General features: G+C 50.8%; 4 protein-coding genes across 4 annotated transcripts; 2 read left to right on the plus strand and 2 right to left on the minus strand.

Annotated features, from left to right (window-relative positions):
* Positions 1–566: 566 nt before the first annotated feature.
* ATNIH1004_007256 (cysteine-rich secreted protein) lies at positions 567–1176 on the minus strand (the record flags this gene model as incomplete). Its single annotated transcript, XM_033571881.1, has 2 exons — positions 567–790; positions 861–1176. 2 exons carry the CDS (start codon positions 1174–1176, stop codon positions 567–569), a joined length of 540 nt encoding a protein of 179 aa, XP_033425196.1.
* A 5471-nt stretch (positions 1177–6647) lies between these two features.
* ATNIH1004_007257 (WD40 repeat domain-containing protein) lies at positions 6648–10770 on the plus strand (the record flags this gene model as incomplete). The annotated part of the gene is made up of 4 exons (XM_033571882.1): positions 6648–7066; positions 7124–8714; positions 8763–9071; positions 9106–10770. The coding sequence occupies 4 exons, from the start codon at positions 6648–6650 to the stop codon at positions 10768–10770; spliced, it is 3984 nt and encodes a 1327-aa protein (XP_033425197.1).
* A 3038-nt stretch (positions 10771–13808) lies between these two features.
* Positions 13809–14892, minus strand: ATNIH1004_007258 (uncharacterized protein; the record flags this gene model as incomplete). Its single annotated transcript, XM_033571883.1, has 3 exons — positions 13809–14024; positions 14074–14238; positions 14635–14892. The coding sequence occupies 3 exons, from the start codon at positions 14890–14892 to the stop codon at positions 13809–13811; spliced, it is 639 nt and encodes a 212-aa protein (XP_033425198.1).
* Positions 14893–15355: 463 nt separating this feature from the next.
* Positions 15356–20614, plus strand: ATNIH1004_007259 (uncharacterized protein; the record flags this gene model as incomplete). The annotated part of the gene is made up of 1 exon (XM_033571884.1): positions 15356–20614. The coding sequence occupies one exon, from the start codon at positions 15356–15358 to the stop codon at positions 20612–20614; it is 5259 nt and encodes a 1752-aa protein (XP_033425199.1).
* Between the last annotated feature and the right edge of the window lie 394 nt (positions 20615–21008).

Here is a 21008-nt window from a genome sequence, read left to right on the forward strand (position 1 = left end):
TAATGTTGGATTCAATAGCCAGGTATACTTCGAAAGGTCATATTATCACCAAGGGAGGGCAAACATCTACGTGGGCACTTTAACTTCAATAGGGTCTTTCCAGACATTCAAACAATCAATGTTTTGCAAGCGCAGATCTAGGAAGTTCGGTACAAATTCGGTGAATGTTATCACCCGTTCTGAGCGATCCGCAATGTATATATTGACACTTCAGTATTCAGCACTTATCCGAAGGCTCTAATCTGGAACTAGTTGCACTTTTTACTTCTGCGCCACACCTGAACAATCCATCTTACCACAACACTGATCAGTCCCATACTTCCAAATGCAGTTGTTTGCATTGGATTTGATGTCACAAGGCACTTCTGTCAGCTCCCAAGGCACGGACATCTGTGGATCTTGAGAGTACATGGTCATGCTAATCATCTCAGCTGGACAAGCAGGTCCAACTCCCTGCTCAACGCCACCTAGACAGTACTTGCCACAGGGCCACTTGGTCAGCGTGAAGTGACCTGCATTGGCGAAGTCGGGTGTTCGCTGGAGGTGTTCGCCATTGACCCCGTTGTTCATCCACCCACCGCCATTAGCGCCGGTGCCGACGTCACCGTGCAAGTCACGATAAAAATTCCATCGGACGGGTTAACCGCCAATCCGGGGATACATGCTTGGTCTTTGCACAGCTGGAGCTTACTCCAGCGGTTGTCGATGCTGTCAGGTGCGGCCCAAAAGTTACCATTTCGGTGGACACCTAGAGTGTATCCTTGTTCACTCTTGAAAGTGTAGCATTTTCCTTTGGTTTCGTAGGGTTAGAGGTCATATAATTAGGTATATTCATTACCGTTGAAACAAGGATAACTTACCAGTTTGCAACCCAGAATCACAGGTCAGCGTCTCACATTCGCCATCTAACCCCTCCACCTGACCATCAGGACAGACACACTTGCCGTTCACCAGTTGCTTTCCATTCTGGCACAACTGCTTGCACAGCTGTCCATCAAAACTGTAGCCAGTTGGACAGCAGCGGAAGCCGACATCTGCTGAACCAGCAAGGTCATGGCCGGCAGCACAGCAGTCAAAAGCCGTGTCTGGACTGCCGACAAGACGCTGTCCAGCCAGGCAGCAGGAAAAGAACTTCTTGTCCGCACTCAGAGTGGCGCGGTGCCAGCTGCAGCGCATCTTTTGGTAATGGTGCAATCAAATGTTGGATCACAATCAGGATCAGTATACTCGATTTGGTTTCCGGTGATTTGCGCATCCTCGCTAACTTTAAAGGTGCGAACATTCCTGTTGAAGGCTTGGCCATGTATGGAAGGCGCCTGAGAAAGGAGGGCTAGGATAGCTAGGGCTGACTTCATACTGTTGGTTTCTTGCTTCTTTAACTTCAAATCTAATGATTGTACTGAGGATAAGGATGAAGGAGGGAGATGTTGCGGTTTATATATTCTTTCCACCTGTATCAAGTCACTAAACCATACTCTCTATAAAGATCAGCTCATTAATTCCAAATCCTAGACAGGCTGCATACCCCTCACTTGGATGTTCAGCCGTCCTCGATTCTCCTGTATGTCTTAGTAGCATCCTGCATATTCTATATCCTAACGCAGATCCTATAACATTCAGCCGGATGCTGCTTGGCGTGTGACAAAGAAGCAATTAAACATGAGGGCCATCATTATGTTTACTGGATAATGCTGTTTTATTTAGCTTCACTCTCTGCAAGCCACCGTATTACAATAGTATCCTGCCACAGTATGCTACTGCGCGTTTCAGCCCTAGACTAAGTAGACGGCTCTATGATCAGCTTCCCATATTACTACTTTTCAGCAAAGAAATCACCGAATTTGTCTTTAATTTAGTGTAGTAGTGCATGAAAGCTGCGGAGCAGCAGTGTTTTGATTTTGTTTTACCTAATCTTGTCTTAGGTTTGCTCAGGCGTCTGCAAAACCCTTTCTCCAGACAGAAGGGACTGAGCGGGAACTTTCAATATAATTTACTGGTATCAAAGCGGACTTCGCGCAAGGATATTTCTCCAACCTATTAGCCAAAAAACCAAATTAAATGTATATTAATTTTGCCCCCGATAATACCGAACAACCCTGCTTGTGAGAGTATGCAATGTAACAATACAGACTGCTTCGCACACTACGTATTACGCAACCATGCTGCTCATTGCTTCTCTACATCCTTGACTCCTGCATCCAGATTACTTTCGGGGCGCTACTTATTTGATCTTTTTTTTTTTTGGATATTAATTGTCTACGTAGATGCATATGTAGCTCAGCCCCCTGCATTACGCTTGCAGTATGGTTGTGCTATTAAGTTCAACCTGTGTTTGCTTGGCAATCCCTCTATAGGAAGAAATTCTGACTACAAATGTTGAACAGAGCTTTGGCGAGACAATGTATGGGTGAATTATTTACGAGCTCCGCGACCCGTTTTCGTCCCAGCTAGCGAAGCCCCAAGTCTGTCCGCACTACCGAGTCTGTCCGTACCATCCATCGAGTCTGACTCTGTCCGCGCTACTGAGTCTGTTCATACTACTGAGTCTGTCCTCACTACAGAGTCTCTTCGCACTACTGGGTATAAGGAATGCGCTTGTAGTTTTTCACTTTTAAATTCCTTTTCCGCGTCTTGCTCTTCGGAATATGAATGGACGGTGGACTGAGGCGATGGTCAACATCATCGAACTTGTCCCGACAGTTTTCACAATGCCCTGGCTTAGGATCTCTTCTCTTCTCCTTTTTCTTCTGGCTGCTGGATTTTTTAGTGCTCGGCCGAGATTTGGTGTTATCGTTGCCTTCTGACTGAGTAGACATCGTTCCTGGACTGGCCGAGAGAGTTGATAGTGGTGAGGTGCAGTAAGCGTTTTGCCCACTATTTCAAAGCTCTTTGTGTATATCTAGTCATTAGATAGCAAGGCATTTCGCCCCTTTTACACATGCAGTCACTTCCAGAAATCAAGATCTTAAGTTAAAGACACTGCACGCCAGAGGAAGTAGAAGCTCTTATGGATCCAGATATAGCTGTGGAAGAGACAGAAATTGCTAATTTTCTACTTCGTAACCAACTAGGAGTATTAAAAAGCTAATTTCTGTGACTGAGTTTAAGTAGGGAGTTTTCCCGGTGTAGCGAATCTAGTAGATCAGAGGAATTGGCATCAGAATAGAGGAAATAAGTAAGTTGGATTGAATGAGCGACTTAGTTATCACACAGAATAACTAGATACATGCACATATATATAGCCAAGTGAACCCCGCACTAATAACCGAGTTATCCTGCACTGAGGTCCGAGCCATATTCATATCACCCGGAAAACCGATATGCCACCAAATCACCTAGTACAGTTTCCCGTTCTTCCACAGTCTTATCATTCACGGCAAGAACAGCCAAGATAGTTATTAGTGCAACGACCATTGCGACCATCACAGCCGCTTTCATTGCAAGGGCCAACATCGGAGCCACAGCCATACCCACATTGACATCCTAGGTATGGACCCTTAGTAGAGTAGGAAATAGTTAGCCAAGTCGAGTCTTATTCAGACATAAGGGTACGACTGAGGCCTTACAGAAGTGCAAGTCATACGATCTGGACTAAGTTCCCATGGCAGTTATTATCATAGCAGTTGCCGTTCGGATAGCCACAGTTATTATTCGCAGCGTCAGTAGCTGGATCGGGAGAGGGGTGTGAAGCCGCCCATGATGCGAGGCTGATCATAAGGTGAAGCGCATTGTTTTAAGTGCTTGAATATAGATTTATAGTAATTGTTCAAGCTTGTTAGGAGGAAGAGAGTGTTTCTGAAGTTGTGTGATTAGTAGTTTTGAGGGAGGTTTAGCAGCTTTATTTATAGATTTTTTTAACTGTTCTCTATGTTAGTCTTGTTTTAATTAATTTAGCTGTGATTCCAGCTATGCAATAATAGTCACATTCATATGCCTTCCAAAGCAGTGCATCTAAGATTCTCTGTAGCTGAGCTGAGCTGCAGGGCGCACACCCCACTGTTTAGGTTATGACAATCAATGCGCTATGAGCTAAGAAAAAATCCTCATAGGCATCCAAATTCGAAGAAATTGCATGGTAGGGATTGTTGACCATGCTGTAAGACTCAATTTACGTATGTGTTTTTCCTTAATTGGTTAGTAACTGCGCAACTAATGGTATTTTACATATCGCAACCTGAATATCAGCTGGATATAGTCACTGTATCTACCGACGCTGAGCATTGCCAGTCAGGAAACTGTAAATGCAGGCTCCTCCACAGCAATTACGGCCTTCAACCTTCAGCCTGGATGCAGCCGGTCACTAATTTTGCACAACTAAACCAGCAGGAACAAAGAGGTGAAGGTATACTCTGTTCCGTAATCACTGCCCATTGCCAACAAGCAAGATTTTGATATGTCGTCCAGACCGAGTGCTGTGTTAGCCTTTTTAGCAACAAATGCCTCCTATCAAAATAGATAGTATACACAATTCTCTACCTTCGAGGCGACGGAAGACCCTTAATAGGATCCGGAGGCTCCCTAAATCGCCTTCCTAGAATGTAAAATTACTGCAGTAAGGATAATTTTCATATTCGTTCTCCCATCGCAGCTCAGATGCCCTGGTCGAAAAGAAGGCAAATTCAGCCACCAGCTTTGGAAAACTGCATTTTACATGCATTAAATCTATATAGTTATGCAGGCTGTGCATTAGCCGAACATCTATTTAAGATAAGGGGATCTGAAAGTAGAAGAGTGACCTTGCTTGTAACCCATATGTTAGATGTAGTCTGGCAATCCAGTACACAAACTTGCGGACAAACACGCAAATGTCCAGCTTTTACGTTAAAAAATGACATAAAAAGTGATAATTAATGCTGGGGTACTGCGGCTGAAATGCAGTAGGATAATCGTAGCAAGCATACTAGGACATCGCTACTGACAACTCATAAATTGCTTACCATTATTGTTGCCTATACCTGGTCGATCAGCCGGTTTCTATTTGCCAGCGTCGTTTACCAACTGCGCTACATGCCGGATCAACATGGTAGGTGTGGATCATGCGGTAACAGTGAGAGGTCATGACTTACAAGGTGATTAAGTAGGCATCTGTCGATATAAATTACCTCTATTCCGAAGATTACTGTAAAGGGCTAGAGCCCGTTTGACCTCTCGGGCCAATGTCCCTATTATCCCTGTTGTCCCTACTGTCCCCGTTGTCCCTATTGTCCCTATTGTCCCTACTGTCCCTACTGGCCCTGTTGGCCCCTTTGGCCCATTGGCCCTCGATCCATATCATGTGACTTCCCACGTTGTTTGTTTACCGCCCATTTTCCTCTTTCTTTCTTCCCTTCTTCAACGATTCCTTTTTGTACATAGCCTATCTTATAGGTTCTACGGGTTCAGCCCCTGACAATACGTCTATATTTATTGCTCTTCAACGTTGATGTTCGCATGTCGAAAGTGGCCTTGTGCACTCTCTTCTCTAGACCCCACAACTTCCAGGCTCCATTCAAGGATATCTCTGAAATTTTGACGTCTGTGTTTTGCCAATTTCGTCTCACAAATGCTTTGAACTCTGAAAAGAATTCCTCGATCGGGTTAAGACCAGGCGAGTATGGTGGTAGATACAACAGCTTGACAGCGACATTTGAGCACAGCTGTTGTACCCGGTCAGTATGGTGAAAAGATGCGTTGTCCATAATAAGAACAGACTTTGGCTCTGACCATCGACCACAAATGGTGAAGAAGTTGTTCAACAAAATCCTCGAATATGTTCGCATCAGTCGATCCTTGGAAGACTCGCGACATCAAAAAGCCATCCTGGCAATACACGGGAAGAATCTGGTATCGTTGACCCCGCTGGAAAGGGGAAACCTGGACAGGTGCCACTCCGAGTGGAGACCATCCTGTCCTCCTGAAGGCAGCCTGTTTGTCATAGCCCGATTCATCTACATAGACTAGGTGATACGAGCGGAAATTTGATAGTTGGTACAGATAGTGATCTCGCAGACCCGCGTTTATTTCTTGTGCTACCTTTCGAGCCACTTTCTTTGTCCAACCTTGTGATCTAAGGGCGCGCTGAAGGTGTACGTCGATACGAGCACATCGAATTTATCGTACAGGAACTCTGCCATCTGTCCAGGTATAGATCCGGTTTCTCTCGCAAATGGTCGCAGAGTGCTTCGAGCATGATGGGCGTAATGATAGGAGGACGGCCGCCAGGGATCTAGGGTGCTTGGACATCGCCAAACATTCGGAGATTCGCACTGATGGTTATGATTGAACGTTTAGTGCAGCCAGCCGCTTCCGCCATATGAGAAGTAGTCAGCGACTTGCTGCTGATCATATCACGGATCATTACAAGCTGGGATGGTGCAAGTCGTGGCGCCATGATGGTCGTGTCGCGCTCTTAATTAAGTTGGTGAGGTTGGCCAAGGACACAGGGCACTGAGATGGGTCTGGGTCGGTTCGGGCCGACAGTAGAACCGACTACCAGTGCATGCTCGACCAGTCATCATAGTTTGCTATGAAACTGCATGATTAGTTACATTACCCCGCTTCAGCTCGTCAGAAGATGCCCAGCTAATGTTACAGACCCGAAGTCTTACACCTGGGTCGCCATGGTACATATCTGTGTGGAAATATAATTTGACGCTGTGTCCTTCCAAATGGATGGTATATCCTCAGCGGCGAGCGTCATCGCCGTTATTCAACTGACGGGAAGCCTCGTGAAGCTTTGCGGGGGGTACATTCAGGAGGTGAACAATGCACGAAATGATATTCTAACTGTACAACAGGCGATTACAAGCCTCGAAGGGACACTGCAAGACCTGAAGAACTTCCTTCAAAGTGAAAACGGAATGTCGCTGCCTACCTCCTCGCGACTAGTCAGCGATATTGCGCATTGCGTCTCCGACCTCCAAGCCTTAGAAGCCAGACTTGATCCAGGAAAGGGAAGACAGCTGATGAGGAAAGTGGGATTACGAGCCTTAAAGTGGCCCCTAAAGCGCACAGAGGTTGAGGACATTGTAAAGAACCTGGAGAGATATAAATCTTTATTCCTCTTATCTTTACAGGTGGATCAGACGTAAGTTCATCCCTTATAATACTCCAACTCTGTATAATTAACACACAAAATACATAGTTCTATGATGGTCGGGATGGTCCGGAATGCCGATCGTATTAATCAATTTATAGATCTTGTGAAGTTGGAAGGCGTGGTGGAGGCAGGGTTTGAGTCATTCTCTGATCGAGACGAAGTCGAATGTCTCCAAGGCACTAGGACGGAGCTCCTCCAGAAGATAATGGAATGGTCTATTTCACAGTCCCAAAAGAACATTTTCTGGTTAAAGGGAATGGCTGGGACGGGAAAATCCACAATCTCTCGGACTGTGGCAAGGATCCTCAAGGACACTAATTATCTAGGTGCCAGCTTCTTCTTTAAGAGGGGCGAAGGGGACCGAGGAAATGCAAAGAAGTTTTTCCCGACATTAACAAGGCAACTAACACTCTGGAACCCGGAACTAAGGCCTGGCGTGCAAAAGGCCCTCGACAATGACCCTGATATTGGGTCAAGATCGCTTAGGGAGCAATTCGAAAAACTACTCCTTCAACCGCTGCTTAGTCTTGACCAACCCGGCCGACAGTCTCAAACTGCCGTGATGGTGATCGATGCTTTAGACGAATGTGAACATGATCAAGATATCCGAAATATTATTCGATTGCTGCCTCTTTTACACAAGGCGAAATTAGTTCGGCTTCGGATCTTCTTGACTAGTCGGCCTGAACTCCCAATTAGCCTCGGGTTTTTTGAGATCGGGGATTATGAGTATCAGGACCTGGCGCTTCATGAGATATCTAAGGAAGTGACAGAACGCGACATATATCTATTTCTCCAAGACCGATTTGCGAAAATCCGTCGTGACAGGAATATCTCCAACGACTGGCCGGGCGATAAAGTTATCCAAGAACTCGTTAGGATATCTGTTCCATTGTTCATTTCAGCTGCCACTGTGTGCCGCTATATCGAAAATTCAAGATGGGACCCCAAATTACGCCTTACAGAGCTTCTAAAAGACCAAGCCAAATATGTGTCGCGAATGGATAGGACATATTTACCAATTCTAACGCAACTACTTAATGACCAAGAGAGTGATGAATTGGAGCAACAGCAGCTTCTACAAGAGTTCCAGGACATTGTGGGTGTTATTATCCTTCTTGAAATTCCACTTTCTATAAATACACTATCTCTGTTTCTTGGGATAGGAGTGGACCGGATTAGCAATCGACTGGATTCATTCCGGTCGGTTCTCAGCATTCGCGGCGATCAAGATCAGCCTGTTAGGATTCTGCATCTCTCATTTCGGGATTTTTTGCTCCAGTCTACAACCAAGTTTCATGTGAATGAGCAAAAAAAACACAAAGACATTGCGAAACTCTGTCTTAGAACTATGCATAGTTATCTACGGAAAGATATCTGCAACCTAGTAGAATCTGGAGCGCTTAGGGCAGACATCAACCCTCTAGATATTCGCCAGTATCTACCACCGGAATTGCAATACTCCTGTCGCTACTTGATACATCATCTCAAAAATAGCCAAGCTGTATTTTCTGAGATGGAAGAGGTGCGACTATTCCTCCAGAAGCATTTCCTTCACTGGATGGAAGCAATGAGCCTGCTGGATCGTATATCAGAGGTGGTGGGTATGCTTGACCTTCTCCGCACAGTTATACCGGTAAGCAAATAGTAGGCAGTCATCCGTGAGCTATACTAATAGGGATAGGATAATAATAATAATTCTGTCTTCGCCGACTTTCTACATGATGCAAAGCGGTTTGTTCTGAAAAATCGCCAGATAGCAGATACAGCGCCACTTCAGATTTATTGCGCAGGGGTGGTATTTGCACCTCGAACTGCAATAATGCGTAGAGAATTCCAGTCAGAGCTTCCTAGTTGGATCGGCCAGTTCCCACAAGTTAACGAAACTTGGAGTACAGAATTGCAGACCCTCGAGGGCCATTCAAGCTCGGTTTGGTCAGTGGCCTTCTCGCCCGATGGCCGACTGCTGGCGTCCGGCTCTCAGGATAAGACAGTGCGGCTCTGGGGAAACGGGCGACCTACAACAGACCCTCGAGGGCCATTCAAGCCGGTTTGGTCAGTGGCCTTCTGCCGATGGCGGCTCTGGCGTCCGGCTCTTCGATAAGACAGTGCGGCTCTGGGACCCGGCAACGGGCGCCCTGCAACAGACCCTTGAGGGTCATTCAAGCTCGGTTGAGTCAGTGGCATTCTCGCCCGATGGCCGGCTGCTGGCGACCGGCTCTTTTGATACAACAGTGCGGCTCTGGGACCCGGCAACGGGCGCCCTACAACAGACCCTCGAGGACCATTCAGACTCGGTTTGGTCAGTGGCCTTCTCTCCCGATGGCCGACTGCTGGCGTCCGGCTCTTCAGATCAGATAGTGCGGCTCTGGGATCCGGCAACGGGCGCCCTACAACAGACTCTCGAGGGCCATTCAGACCCGGTTGAGTCACTGGCATTCTCGCCCGATGGCCGTCTGCTGGCGTCCGGCTCTCACGATGAGACAGTGCGGCTCTGGGACCCGGCAACGGGCGCCCTGCAACAGACCCTCGAGGACCATTCAGACTCGGTTCGGTCAGTGGCCTTCTCGCCCGATGGCCGACTGCTGGCGTCCGGCTCTCAGGATAAGACAGTGCGGCTCTGGGACCCGGAAACGGGCGACCTACAACAGACCCTCGAGGGCCATTCAAGCACGGTTTGGTCAGTGGCCTTCTTGCCCGATGGTCGGCTTCTGGCGTCCGGCTCTTCGGATAAGACAGTGCGGCTCTGGGACCCAGCAACGGGCGCCCTACAACAGACCCTCGAGGGCCATTCAAGCTCGGTTCAGTCAGTGGCCTTCTCTCCCGATGGCCGACTGCTGGTGTCCTGCTCTTCGGATAAGACAGTGCGGCTCTGGGACCCGGCAACGGGCGCCATGCAACAGACCCTCGAGGGCCATTCAGACTCGGTTCGGTCAGTGGCCTTCTCGCCCGATGGCCGTCTGCTGGCGTCCGGCTCTTCGGATCAGACAGTGCGGCTCTGGGACCCGGCAACGGGCGCCCTGCAACAGACCCTCGAGGGCCATTCAAGCCGGTTTGGTCAGTGGCCTTCTGCCGATGGCGGCTCTGGCGTCCGGCTCTTCGATAAGACAGTGCGGCTCTGGGACCCGGCAACGGGCGCCCTGCAACAGACCCTTGAGGGTCATTCAAGCTCGGTTGAGTCAGTGGCATTCTCGCCCGATGGCCGGCTGCTGGCGACCGGCTCTTTTGATACAACAGTGCGGCTCTGGGACCCGGCAACGGGCGCCCTGCAACAGACCCTCGAGGGCCATTCAAGCTGGGTTTGGTCAGTGGCCTTCTCGCCCGACGGCCGACTGCTGGCGTCCGGCTCTCAGGATAAGACAGTGCGGCTCTGGGACCCGGAAACGGGCGCCCTGAAAGAAACCTTGAGCACTAAGGGAATTATCACGGAACTCGAATTTTCTCAAGATACTTCATATCTGAGTACTAACCTAGGATCGTTCAAGGTTCAATCCAGGTGTGGCAACCCTATCTTCAATCCACCCAATACGGAACCAGAGATATATCTACAGCGTGACTGGATAGCTTTGAACGGGAAACAAGTATTGTGGCTCCCTCCTGAGGCTAGGCCTTCTTGTTCGGCGACTAAGTCAAATACGCTTGCCTTGGGACACGCGTCAGGTCGGGTTTCCTTTATAGGATTTCAGAAATAATAGTGTAGTGGAGGAATTCGGGGGATTGGCACGTGACATTTGTATGGATAGCTATTATCTTAAGTCCTCGTTCAAAGAGGTAATAGACAATCAACAACCTTCTCACAGACCACGGGAAGCAGTTGCGTAGAAGGAATGTTGTCTTTGTGACGGTGCACATGGTCTGTTTGCATTGTTTGTATCTAGTTTTATTTACTTCTCCGCACCGCCCCCTCACCACCTTTCTTTCTCCTCCCTACGCATGAAATTTTCGTTGAGATAGCACCAATTTCATCAAATTGCTTGGCCGTCACAGTCTTCTCTTTGGTTACCAGGAACTTGTGGGCTCGGGGCCCACAACTTCTGAACTGTCTAAGAGTGTCTCCTTGACCTACTCTTTCGGAGTTCTACCATTTCCCTCTCATTCAATAGATGTCAATCAATTTTCGTTTTCTTTCTTATATATTCTAATGTCTTTACAAAAGGAGGGCTTGGGAGAGGAACATAATTTATTTGGATTTGTTTCTTTCCTTAGAACATGCTACTTGGTTCCTCTAGATTCCAATACGGTGGCGAATCCATAGGGTATTGTTTCCACGATCTCGATCTCGCTGAGTAGGGAGCATTCTCAAAGCCCATAATATCCTAAATCTTCTTAACTGTTGGAAATCAGAATGCCTAAGGCACCTTCGTATATCCTAGTCCCGCAGCGATGTGATATATCATATTCAGGGGCTAAGGGACACATAGACATGAGGAAGCGTTTGTCTACGCTCTCTCTCGCAGATAGAAGAATATACTCACCAAGCGATACTAGATCCACGATAGTTTCAATATACTATCCAGTCACCGCTATCCTAGCACCTCACGACATAGCTTCTTCCCCGAGATTCTTAACATTAACCATCTATTTGATCATCATCAGTTATGTCATAGTCCTATAATTGGACAATTTTCGGCAGAGAATTGTAGCTTCAGGACCTCGTTGGTGTAGCTGCTCGCCAAAGCCTTTATGCTCACATGTTTCGAACCAGAGCCCACTGACCTACACTCACTTTCCGGGCTAGCGTCTTGGCAGTGGGGCCCAGGATTAAGAGATGTTAGATATATGGCTAGTCCCGAAGAGGAATAGAATACGATTGATAAAAAGGTCTTATTTGAATGAATTGAGCTGGTTGGGCTCTTCTCGATTATTCTTCTTGATTATTCTTGATTGATTATTTTGTTGTGTGCTCCGCGGGGGTTTTACCCCGATCTAGTCACATGATTCTGGTCCACCAACGGCCATATTATTTGACATCTAATAAGAAAGGCTGGGGTAATAGGCAGGGCAATTGTGCAAAGCCACTATAACCATGGTTCTCTGGTTCTTGTTATGATTATCATGATTATGGATTGACCTTCGGTACGGGACTGCCCTGTAAAGGGGCGAAACGCCTTGCTATCTAATAACTAGATAGATATACACAAAGAGGAATCGCTGAAAGGAAGAAAGTAAAGGGAAAGAAGTGTGCGTTCTCATACTACGAGGGGTCATGTGACTGCGATAAGCGGACCAATCATGTGTGCCGATTGCAGCGAAGGTGAAGCCGAGCAACATACAGGCGTAGCCCGTGACATGCCCTGTCATTAGTGCGGAGCTTGTTCTGATGATATAAGTTGCTGTATCCCCCATTAATCTATATGATATCTAAGTCACTCGTTCAATAATTATTTATAAAGAGCATTGTTTTGCTATAAAGTACATGGGGTAGTTGAACAATGATAATCAATTAGAGGCACACTCTAATAAACAAACGTTCGTAACTAGTTAAGTTAGTTACCGTATTTTGGTTAGGTAATCAAGCTTTTTATCCTATCTTCGAGTCCTCCTAGCCCTGCCAAATCTTCTTCCTCCAGGAATAATAACAATAATAACAATACAAAAAAAATGCAAGAACACAAATCCTGAACTCTATCGGAAAGTTTAGACCGCAAGATTCAACGCAGTTCTATCTACGGCCCGTAATCCATTGCTCCGTTCACCAATGATTCACTTGTACGAACGAATTGGTGCGCCTGCATACTAAGCAAGAAGAAGAAGTTAGACGCCGTCTATTTTTCCTTCTTGCGTTTAGTGGGTGTGGTCCAGAAACAGCCCAAGAATATTAAAAGGTAGGCAGCTATTGCCACAAAGAGGGGGAGACATTGTGAGGTATCCCAATCCAGTAGTTCCGGTTGGGACAGCGGCACCTACTTAACAGCCACAGTCAGAAGTATCAAAGATAAAGTGGCAGCACGTTGTTAAACAATACTGTTGAGATCTGAGCTGCCGACCGGCCATAGCCGTGAGATGTTATGGTAATCACCTGCGAGCTACTACGAAATAAATGCATTTAATGCTAGGTCCACGATCGCCTCCGTACCTACCGTGTTCCTACTCTGTATGTTGTTGATAACCACACCAATTCCATGGGCCTCCCCGTCCTATTCTGGGTATTGATGTCGCATCTTCTAGCGTCCTCCGACTCCCCAAGCTCTTTATTGGTTAGAAGTCGGGCACTGTATTTCTCTATTAGGCCAAAGGCTCGCAACTCTGGGGGGTGGTGGGGGAGGGGTTGTCAGCTGGTGGGGATTGTCCGTTGTGGCCGGGTGCTGCGGTGGGCAAAGCGGGGCAGTTGCCGCCAGACTTGGTGGGGCTGACGGCTGGTGGATGCAGGCAGGTGGATCTGGGTGGGGCGGTTGCACATGCCAGGCTTGCGGAAGAAAATGTTAATCTGAAATCTGGTCCAATTCGTTGACCCGGTGGCTGCAGACAGGGTGGACCCGGTCAATCAACCGACCCACAATGGCACCCGAGGGCAGCTATGGGAGCTAGACTGTGGCCACTGGCCACCGGGGTATCTGAAGCTATGGTGACACCTCCATCGGATGCTTGTGGACAGTGATCTGCTGCTAGACCTTGCTCACACTTCTGGTTCACCTGAGCCTGGATAGAATGAGCCTTGGGACAAAATACTCCTTGCTTATTGTGGCAGCTCGTGTTACTTCGAACTGCGCGCAATCCGCGCAGTTGCAGATCAAACCGGGACGATCGCGGTCGTCCCCGCATTGCCTCCTGCATCTGGGTCGTTCTGTGGGCTTGTAGCATGAGGAAGCTGTGCCGTGGATGCAGCCTGGGAGAAGGGCTGGTTGGTCAATGCTGCGATTTGGTCCCGACTAGGTACTACGTAATCCTCCGAGTGTTGTGGCTGGTACTGATCGGTTTTTCTCGTTCCTGGGAGGAGGGTCGTCCACTGGCAGAATGTTAGTGTCTCTCCGGACCACGCCAGGGTCTGCGTATACTCTCTTGGCGGGAGGTGTCTCGTCAAATGCTCGCGATTTGTAAGGATACAAAAGGCTCCTACTGCTCCCTGGTGCGAGACGGAAGCGGTCACCAATTGGATTCCATAGCCCATCAAAAGTGGCTTTCTTCGCCGTTTCTATGACCCAGTCAGATCCGTCGATGAGCTAGCAACATTTCAGCTCTCAGCCGGTAAGACGCAATCTGATGTCATGACACTGGTGAAGCTGGAAAGGCCGCGCTGATCCTACTCCCGGCAAAACAGACAGGCTGGGTTTCCCGGATTTTTGGTTGTCGAGGGACGTTGATTGGCATTTACCCCGTTTGCTGTGTCTACCTTGTACCTTTTCGGTGCCCTCACGGGGAGCCAGAGACTCACATTTGCGCCGGATCTCGGTTGTGAGTGCAAGAATCTAGTATTACTGTGATTCAGGTGGGCCTCATTATGCCAACGAGACTCCTAATCGAGCCCTTGGCAGCACCTGCAGCCAGGGAACCTCCGAGGGGTGGGGGCTGACAGGAACTAATAATGACATGCATTGCATATTCTCTTGTCAACTGACTAGTTTGTCTCGGGCGGCTTGCGGCAGGGCCCGAAGTCCCGAACCATAGAATGAACGTGGGTTGGATGCAAGAGTATCTCCGTCCAAAGAGAGGGATGTCCTCTCAGCGCAAAGAGGTCGGTGTTGGTTGCGCACAGACTGAGACAGGATGGCCAAACCCACAAATTCGATGTTAAGGAAACCGATTGCCGGGTTGCTCTCTCCTCTGGCAGATGCAGGGACTCCTCCCCCTCCGTAGCTGCATTTTAAGTGTTGCATATTGGTTATTCTCGTCCTGGTAGCCAAGAGAGAGAGCAGGCTCAGGAAAGTTTTCGGCCAGCCAATCTGGAGGGAAAAGGGCTAGTCGATGCATAACGTATACAGATAGCTGTCTGAGGCCCAGCGAGACGGCTGACAGACTGAATATTCAGCTTCGCCACTCTTCTCGGGAGGGGAAGGGAGAGCTAGGAAAGGACTGTCGGAGTGGGGCAACTCATCACTAAGGAGACTCTACTCCATAGTTGGTCGACAATTAAGTGAAAGATCTTGTGTGGTTATACGAAAGGAAAGGGGGGAGGGGAAAGGGCTTATAAGTAGGGCTCAGTGTCTGCTCTCTCGGGTTTGACCGAGTGCAATTCATGAAAGCCAATTTGGCCTGCAATTGACACCGTCTTAAGTAACTCTGAACACATCAAACTGGAACGAAACAAAACTTCTCGGCAGCTAGCTCAAGTCATTCATCATGGGACTGGACGATGCTACGGGCTCCTACCTCTCGCACGACCGCTATAGGTATGATTTCGTCGTGGCCACCACGCAGGCGAGCATCAATTCTGGTCTCAAGGCTTGGCTCAGCAAGTCGAGCCAGCCGATTAGGTATTTTTGCTTTCTCGCCGACGAAGCTGGTGATCCCACGGTGCAGACCACGCTCGACGACGTGCTCAACAAGACCGGCGGCATCGACCCCTTCACCATCCCGCATGGCACCGCCACCAGTGACCCGCGTATCGTAGCACTCACCAAAGCCCGCTTTGCCGTGGGATTCAAAATGCAGATGGGCCTCCCTAGGGGCGTTCCCCCCAAGAATCTGCCCGTGATCGCGGACCTGGTGGACGAGGCCAGCAACGTCACCTTCAACCTCCTCTGCTCCGAGTTCGTGATTATTCAGAACACGCCTGGGTCATCGTGGACCCAGGGCAGCTGGGATGTCTGGACCCAAGGCCCGGGCGATGCATGGTATTTTGAAACCCAAGTCAGCCTCCTGACCGCGGATCTCAGCAAGGATCTTAACACGCCGTACTTCAATAACCACCCGGACGTGAAAAGAGAGCTGCAGAACAAACTGCGCAACCTATCGGGCACGGCCTTCAGCTTGCAGCAGCTGCTGCTTGACCTGAGTACGGCGAAGATGAAGCGGCGCCCCTCCATCCAGGGTCTGCCCCCGGGATCCAAAGCGGACCTGGTGCTGCAAAGGTCCTTCATCTCTATTTATGCCGAGAACGCCATGGAGCAGGGCTTGCCGTTGCTGTCAGTGACGGCCGTGGTGCAGAAGCGCGACCCGTCCCCGCTGGAAATGACCGATTTCGAGCGGCAGGTCTCGCCTCTGAAGAGCCAGGGTGCTGTGATCAAGAATCCAACGCCAGAGCAGCGGGCGGCCACCACCCTGGACCATCTGTGCGCCGTCCAGAATAAGACACTGCCGCCGACCGCCGGCTTCGAGTGGAACTGGGTCGGGGTGCACGACGTGACCTCGCAAAGCGGCACCATCTCGATCAACCGGAGTGCCATCGGGGAATACCTCCGGGACCAAATTGTTCGGACGGCCACGAAGTCTTGCCTTATATTTGAATGCGACGTCTCTGTCAACGCATTAGGCGTTGCCACGTATGGGTGGAAGAAATTGCCTGCGACCGCACCAGACTCGGCCAACATCACGCAATCCGGAAGCAACGTCATCCAGATCGAATACTATCAGCGTGGATACGACGAGGATCGGTGCGCGCTGGGGTACGCGGACCTGGGGATTTTGTCGGAATACAAGGGCGACGTGACCTTCTCCGGCACTAGTGTTGTGGTGAAACAAATAGCTCGGGTCAACGTCAGTGCCTGCTGGAGCGGCACCCGGGAGGCTTTCGATGCCTTCAAGCTGACGGCCACGGACACATATAAGATCTCGGTCGACCAATATGGGGCTCTGAAAATGACCCATACGGGTCGCACCGAGACGGATGACTCGCAGGACCCCGACGTCAGTGGCATCGTTAACTTCTTTACGGGGGTTGGGGACCTATGCCGCGCCATCAAGAAGAGCCTGGCCAATTGCACAGTGCTCAATATTGAGGCAGTTCCCTTCCACAACCTGCAGAATTTCGTCTTCCCGGGCTCGTTAGTGTTTACGTACAATTCCGCCCAGTTCTCCGAACACCAAGATCTCATCTCGTCTATCACCTACCTGGATCCGCGGCGGTCGCAACGCAAGAAGCAAGAAGGGGACCTGGCCATCGCTCACACTTCGGATCTGATGCAGAATTATGTCCGTGGCGAGATCGTGTCCCCGACGGGAAAGTTCGAGGCGCTCCAGACCAGCAACGGCCTCTCCTTACTCTTCAGCCTCGATACCCACAACGTCTTTCGGGTCATCGTGGAGCAAAGCGGGACCACAGCCACCGGATGGAAGGTCAGAGACCTCTCTTCACAGCTCCTGCGGGACCGGTTCCTCGGTCAGAACGCCACAGTGCGCCACTTCGGGGTGGCCCAGAGCGCACTGGATGGCAGTATCAACATGGCCATGGCGGTTTCGGCAGATGGCACCGATACGCTCTTTGTCTCGCTGCAGAATGATAGCTCTGATATGTCCTGGACCGAGAAGCCGAAGTGGACCCCGGTTCCGTTTGATGCAATCGATTCCAAGCCCATCTCGATAACCGTCGCGGGCATCCTCTTCGCCGAAACCACCGAGCTGGACGAGTACCTGGTCGTCGACATCGACCGCCCGGATCTCAAGCGGATCAAGAACATCGTACGCTACCACATTGACATCTCCCGGTCGACGGGGCGCTTCTGGCTAAAGCGCGACGTGCCGATTGACATCGAGAACGGCAGCTACCAGAGCTGTGTCGGTCGACAAAGTAGGGCATACGTCGACGGCGTCTACACGGCCGGTAGAACGGCAGACATGCCGCAGCTGGTCTACGTTCCCCTGGTGAATGTCTGGGGCCAGGGACCCCCCTTGCCCATCCGCCTCGGGCTGCCCGGCGGCGTGCTTCCCTCAGCGATCGCGACGGCTCGGTATGGGAGCCATTCCAGCCGCGAAAGGTTTGCGTCCACCGACCTCTATGCCGTGAGCGGCACAACGCTCTACCGATTCGCCGCCGATGCGCAGTCTCAAGACGCCAATGGAGTGCCGGTCGTCACGAGTGACGTCCTGTCCGAAACCACGACGCTGATGGCGATGACCGATGGCGACGTAACCACACTCTGGGGCAAGAATGGCAGCAATAATGTCTACTATGTGTCGTGTGAGACAGCCCATCTCGCCGAACCAGGCTCGTGGAGCACTCCGGTGCCTATCTTGACGGGGATTGAACACATCTCCGCGTACATGAACCTCGCCGATGGGGGCAACACGATCTTTGCTACCGGCGGAGGGAAACTCGTGAAGCTGACCCAGGCCAGCCGCACGATGGCCAAGATCTGGCGGCCACAGGAGATCAAGCTGGAAGCGCCACCTCACATCCCGTCGGCGCCAGTCAAGTCCTACACGACCACCATTCACGTCACCGATCCCAAGGCAAACCACACTCCCGTAGCGGACATCGCAGTTTCAGTTGCGGCAGATTCACGCAGCCCTGTATACATCAACGGGCTCTACTACGTGCTGGGACAGGCGCCGACGGAGATCAAGACTGATTCGACGGGTGCAATCACGATTGTGGAAGCCACGGAGGATTTGAACGCGGCCGCCCTGTCCGTCTCGGTGCCGGGGGCGAACGAGACGGAGGTAATCAATCCCATGGACATCGCAGCCAAGAAGCTCACCGACCTCGACTCGTACGACTCGCTGCGCAACGCCACTGTCCCTGAAACGACAACCGCAGGGGGCGTCGTGGGGCGGGTGAAGCGTCGGCCGCTCGTTGATTCCTCCGTTAGTCGACAAGATATGGAAACCGTGGCGGCCAACCTGAAGCGGCTCAAAGAGGTACCTGCATCGCTCCCTGATAGCGCCCGATCGGCTCTCCCACTGCAATACCTCAGTGGTTACCCACGGGTCGTCCCTGCTCAACATTTTTCCCGGTCCCTGAACGATATCGGCATCGCAATAGGAGATCTCTTCCGGTGGCTCGCGTCGGGCGTGGAAGCCGTCATCGATATCATCTTCGATGCCGTAACGGACGCGTGGCACTTTGTGGCCAAGATCGCCGGCAAGGTGTACCGGGCCATCCTGGACACCGTCGACGCGATAGTTGGTGCAATCAAATGGGTCTTCGACAAGATTAAGACTGCCGTCGGGGACCTGGTCCGCTTCGTACAGTTCCTGTTCGAGTGGGACGATATCCGGCGAGCCAAGGATGTCATCCACAACGTCACCAAGCTGACCCTGCACCATTTCGCTGTGGACGGGCTGAAGACGGCCAAGACGCAATTCGACGAGAGCTTCGCCAAGGTCGAGAAGACGCTCAACCAGTGGGCCGACATAGGCGACTGGTCTCCTCTAGGACCCCCAGCGGAGACACCAGCGCAAGGGAGCACTGTGAGTCCGGTCAAGGACCACACATCAGGCTCCCTGCTCCTGGCCAATCAATTCCGGAACAACGCCCAGGAGATGACATTCGATGTCCCGGCGGACGTAGTCCTGACGCGAGAGGCCGAATCCCTGATCGATATCCTCCTAGACGCGGTATCAAAGGAAGGCCAGGCGCTCTCCACCGTGTACGCCAAGTTGCAGCAGGTAGCCCGCGATTTCAAGTCCAAGTCGGTCGGGGATGTGCTCAAAGCCATTGCGGCCATCCTCGCCGACGGACTGCTTTCTAGCGTACAGGTCGTTTTCGACGCCCTGGTGGATGTGCTGGCATCTCTGGCTGCCTCGGCGATCAAGCTGCTCGATACCAAAGTCCATGTCCCCGTCATCTCCGACATTCTCAATCTGTTAGGCATCCCGGACTTCTCATTCCTCGATTTGTTCACGTGGATTGCAGCGGTGGGCTACACCGTCGTCCACAAGATTACTTACGGAGAGGCACCATTCCCAGATACTCCAAAGGTCAGGGCCATCATCGCGGCCTCGGACTGGAAAACGTTGACCAACATCATCAGCCAAGACGAACCAGCGCACGATGGGGCCATCCAAAAGGCCGACGGTAAGGACATCGTCCCCCCGAGTCTGAAGGCGACCATCTTCATTGCCTGCCACGCCACGGCCGGGTTCTCGCTGTTCACTGGCAACTTCCTCAACTTCTTTGAGGCCGAGTTCCCCACGGGCGACAATCCTTTCTCCATTCCCTCCGCCGTGATGGGCATCATAGCGGCCGGGATGCAGACTGGTGGCGACTCCCTGGCAGCGGTGTACCCGGTCGAGAATGAAGCGGTCAGCAAACTGTCGATGGCGATGGGCGGCATTTCCCTCACGAACAAGCTGTTCTTCAGCGGGCCGGTGCAGAAGCTGCTCGGTGTCAAGAGTACGGGATTTGTCGGGTTGATGCTGAACGACGGGAGGGCCACAGCCAGCATCATCGACTCCGTCCTGGTGGTGCCGCAGCTGTTCGTGACGGGCTGGCACTTTTATGAGTTGAGCAAGAAGGAGGTGGGGGCCGTCCGGTCGGCGGCGATCGTGGGCGAGGTATCCAATCTGGGCTTATACGTGTCTCGCGTGTCGTATGCAGCAGCCGTCAACCTCAAGGACCCGATATCGAAGCAGATCCCTATCGGGATCATGGCGGCGAGCAATGCTGTCGCCGGAGGCCTCCAGACGGCAGAGGCGTTTATCCAGGCCTTTTTAATCTAGCGGACAGGGAGCGGTCCAATTTCAACTTTTTCCGGAAGGGATTAGGGTCAGTAAGCTGCGTAGGTGAGGATTGGGTCGGATAGAACAGCGGACGGGCAATCTAGAACTCTAGTTATCGTTTCTTTCATGGGGCGCATATATTTACTCCACTACCATCAGAGGCTCTCTTGGCTTTTAGGGATCGCCCTCAATCAATACAAAAGCAGATTTTAGATCTTATATATCCGTATCCATGAGGTTAACTGTACTGCGAAAGACGCGTTATGTAAGGGGCAGGAGTTGACTAAACTAGTTTCAGTGAAGCTGACGCGATTCGTAACCTCGTACTTTGCGGCAAATCCTCGGGGGCTAACAGCAAACTATCCGTCGGGACGCTGACTTGCGAGATTTGCAA

The sequence above is a fragment of the Aspergillus tanneri genome (genome assembly GCF_003426965.1).
Source record: "Aspergillus tanneri strain NIH1004 chromosome Unknown AapTan_7_pilon_pilon_pilon, whole genome shotgun sequence".
NCBI lineage: Eukaryota > Fungi > Ascomycota > Eurotiomycetes > Eurotiales > Aspergillaceae > Aspergillus > Aspergillus tanneri.